General features: G+C 75.4%; 1 protein-coding gene across 1 annotated transcript; it reads left to right on the forward strand.

Annotated features, from left to right (window-relative positions):
• The first annotated feature begins 767 nt into the window (after positions 1 to 767).
• LOC138823719 (monocarboxylate transporter 1-like) lies at positions 768 to 2,865 on the forward strand. The gene has a single exon (XM_070017229.1). It carries the CDS (start codon positions 877 to 879, stop codon positions 2,677 to 2,679), a length of 1,803 nt encoding a protein of 600 aa, XP_069873330.1. The 5' UTR covers positions 768 to 876; the 3' UTR covers positions 2,680 to 2,865.
• Positions 2,866 to 3,830: the final 965 nt, after the last annotated feature.

A 3,830-nucleotide genomic window follows, 5' to 3' on the forward strand; every position in this document is an offset into this window, starting at 1 on the left:
GCACGGTGGCGGGGCGCGGTGGAGGACAGAGGGGAGCCCGGCCGGCCGGGAGCCAGGCGGGGAGCACAGTGGAGGGGGCGCGAAGCACCGCAGGCGCGCAGAGGCGGCCGCACCTGAGGGGACTGCCATGGAAACGTCTGGAAGGCTTGGGCTGTGGTCAGGTCGGCGTGGTGGTTTATCCTCCGATCAAAGGTGCGCTATTTATGCGTGTACCCATCCGCGCTGGACGGCGTCCCGTTCACCATCGGAGCGCGCTCACAACGCGCCCGAGCGACGCGCGCATCTTCCGCACGCGCGCGTCTTCTTCCACTTTCGTCTTTTAACGCGCGCACGCGTGTAGTGTCTTCTTCCACACGCGTGCCTGTTGCCCAGAGCACGTCTTCTTCCGCGCGCATGCGTGGAGTGCATTTTCTTTCACATGCACGCTGGAGCGCATCTTCTTCCGCGCGCACGCGTGCCTGGAGCGTGTCTTCTTCCTCGTGCACGCGCACCTAGAGCGCATCTTCTTCCGCGCGCACGCGTGCCTGGAGCGCGTCTTCTTCCTCGTGCACGCGCACCTAGAGCGCATCTTCTTCTTTCTTGCGCACGCGCACCGGAGCGCATCTTCTTCCGCGCATACGCGCGCCTGGAACGTGTCTTCTTCCTCGCGCACGCGCGCATGCACGCGCGCCCAGAGCGTGCCTTCTTCCGCGCGCATGCGTGGAGCGCGGCTTCCGCGCGCACGCGCGTGGCAGGGCGCGCGCCTCCCACGCACCTTCCGGCCGAGGTGGCGGCGGTGGCGACGCCAGGGCCCCGCGGCCGTCCCCGGGCGCGCGCCCAACGATCTCCGGTTGTGAGCCGCGCCCAGCGCTGCCTCCTGGGCGCCCCCTCGCCGGGATGCCGCCCCCGTCGGCCAACCCGCTGGGCTACACGCCCCCGGACGGAGGCTGGGGCTGGGCCGTGGTCTTCGGCTCCTTCATCTCCATCGGCTTCTCGTACGCGTTCCCCAAGTCCATCACCGTCTTCTTCAAGGAGATCGAGACCATCTTCAACGCCAGCACCAGCGAGGTGGCGTGGATCTCGTCCATCATGCTGGCCGTCATGTACGCGGGCGGCCCCATCAGCAGCCTGCTGGTGAACCGCTACGGCAGCCGGCCGGTGGTGCTGGTGGGCGGCTGCCTGGCCAGCGTGGGCCTGGTCACCGCCTCCTTCTGCACCTCGGTGCAGGAGCTGTACGTGTGCATCGGCGTGGTGGGCGGCCTGGGGCTGGCCTTCAACCTCAACCCCGCGCTCACCATCATCGGCAAGTACTTCTACCGGAAGCGGCCGCTGGCCAACGGGCTGGCCATGGCGGGCAGCCCGGTCTTCCTGTCCACGCTGGCGCCGCTCAACCAGGCCTTCTTCCGCATCTACGGCTGGCGGGGCAGCTTCCTCATCCTGGGCGGGCTGCTGCTCAACTGCTGCGTGGCCGGCTCGCTCATGCGCCCCATCGGCCCGCCGCCGCCCGCCGCCGCCCCCGCCGCCGGGAAGTCTCCGTCGAACGCCGCGGTGGCGGCGACGGCGGCGCGGAGGCCGGAGGCGGGCGGGGAGGCGGGCGGGGAGGCGTCGCGCCGCGGGACGCGCTCGAGCAGCGTGCGGGCCGCGGCCCCGGCCGCCCCCTCGGCGGCCCCCGCCGCCCCCGCCGCCGCCCCCGCCTCGGACTCGCTGCTGGCGCACCGCGGCTTCCTCATCTACCTCTCGGGAAACCTGGTCATGTTCTTCGGGCTCTTCGCGCCCCTGGTCTTCCTCGCCAACTACGGCAAGACCAAGGACTTCTCGAGCGAGGAGGCGGCCTTCCTGCTGTCCATCCTGGCCTTCGTGGACATGGGCGCGCGGCCCACCATGGGCTTCGTGGCCAACACGGGCCTGATCCGGCCGCGCATCCAGTACTTCTTCGCCTGCGCCTTCGTGGCCAACGGCGTCTGCCACCTGCTGCTGCCGCTGGCCCACAGCTACCTGGGCTTCTGCCTGTACGCCGGCTTCTTCGGCTTCGCCTTCGGGTGGCTGAGCTCGGTGCTGTTCGAGACGCTGATGGACCTGGTGGGCCCGCAGCGCTTCTCCACCACGGTGGGCGTGGTGACCATCTCCGAGTGCTGCCCGGTGCTGCTGGGCCCGCCGCTGCTCGGCCGCCTCAAGGACGTGTACGGGGACTACAAGTACACCTACTGGGCGTCGGGCGCCGTGCTCATCGCCTCGGGCATCTACCTCTTCGTGGGCATGGGCATCAACTACCGCCTGCTGGAGAAGGAGCGCGCGGCCGCGGAGCCGCGCGGGGACAGCGCGGAGGAGCGCGCCTGGGTCGGGGCCGAGCCCCCGGGCAGCGGGGCCGAGCGGCGCAGCGAGACCCAGCGCAGCGCGGCGGAGGAGCGCAGCGGGGCCGAGCGCAGCGGGGCCGAGCGCAGCAGGTCGGAGGAGGCGGCCCAGCCCGCGCCCCCGCCGCCCCCGCCGCCCCCGCCGCCGCCGCCGCCGCCGCCGCCCGAGGAGGAGGAGCGCCCGCCCCCGGAGAGCCCGCGCGAGGAGGAGGCGGCGGCGCCGGAGGAGGTCGCGGCGGCGCCGGAGCCGGAGGCCGCGGTGGGGGCTGCGGTGGGGGCCGCGGAGGAGGCCGAGGCGGCGGCGGACGAGGAGGAGGCGGAGGAGAAGGAGGAGGAGAACCCCGCGTGACCCCCGGGCCCGGCCGGGACGCGCCCGCGGCCACCGCCGGCGGTGACGCTCGGGGAGAAGACCCGGGCCGCGGGGCCTCGGCCGGCGCGACCCGCTCCGCGGCCTCCACGCTCCACGCAGGCCTCGGCGGCTCCACCCCGCCGATTCATCTATTTTGAGTGCCACATTAAACGGAACCCCACTGGCTCCGGCCTCGGCGGCGTTTGTTCGCGCGGGGGGCGCGGGGCGGCAGGGCAGCGGGGCGGCAGGGCAGCGGGGCGCGGGGGGCGCGGGGGGCGCGGGGGGCGCGGGGGGCGCGGGGGGCGCGGGGCGGCAGGGCAGCGGGGCGCGGGGGGCGCGGGGCGGCAGGGCAGCGGGGCGGCGGGGCAGCGGGGCGGCGGGGCAGCGGGGCGGCGGGGCAGCGGGGCGGCGGGGCAGCGGGGCGGCGGGGCAGCGGGGCGGCGGGGCAGCGGGGCGGCAGGGCAGCGGGGCGCGGGGCGGCAGGGCAGCGGGGCGGCAGGGCAGCGGGGCGGCGGGGCAGCGGGGCGGCGGGGCAGCGGGGCGGCGGGGCAGCGGGGCGGCGGGGCAGCGGGGCGGCGGGGCAGCGGGGCGGCGGGGCAGCGGGGCGGCAGGGCAGCGGGGCGCGGGGCGGCAGGGCAGCGGGGCGGCAGGGCAGCGGGGCGGCAGGGCAGCGGGGCGGCAGGGCAGCGGGGCGCGGGGCGGCAGGGCAGCGGGGCGCGGGAGTGCGGGGCGCGGGGCGGCCGCGGGGCCTCGCGCGCCGGTGTCTGCTTCCCGGCCAGACACCCTCGGAGGGCCCCGCTCAGGGCTCGGGCTCGGTCTGTCGTGGCCGCGGGGACGGCGCCGCTTGGAAAGTCACCTTCACCCTAAAGAGCAGCCAAGTGTGCGGAGCCCGCAGGACCCGGAGCTCCCAGCTCTCCACCCCGTCCCGTCACCCAGCTCGCCTCACCCTCGACCCCCCGGGTCGCCCAGCTCACCCTTGACCCCCGGGGTCACCCAGCTCTCCCTCCTCTCGACCCCCGGGGTCACCCAGCTCCTCCTGTCCCAATCACATCCTAGACCCGCGAGTCCCGCGCCGGGGTCTGAAGCCGGGGTTCGAACCCAGAGCCTCGGGCGCGCTGAGGCGGGGCGACCCTCGCCCGGACCCCGGGATC

The sequence above is a fragment of the Dipodomys merriami genome, unplaced genomic scaffold, assembly GCF_024711535.1.
Source record: "Dipodomys merriami isolate MVZ:Mamm:240054 unplaced genomic scaffold, mDipMer1.0.p SCAF_122, whole genome shotgun sequence".
NCBI classification, from domain to species: domain Eukaryota; kingdom Metazoa; phylum Chordata; class Mammalia; order Rodentia; family Heteromyidae; genus Dipodomys; species Dipodomys merriami.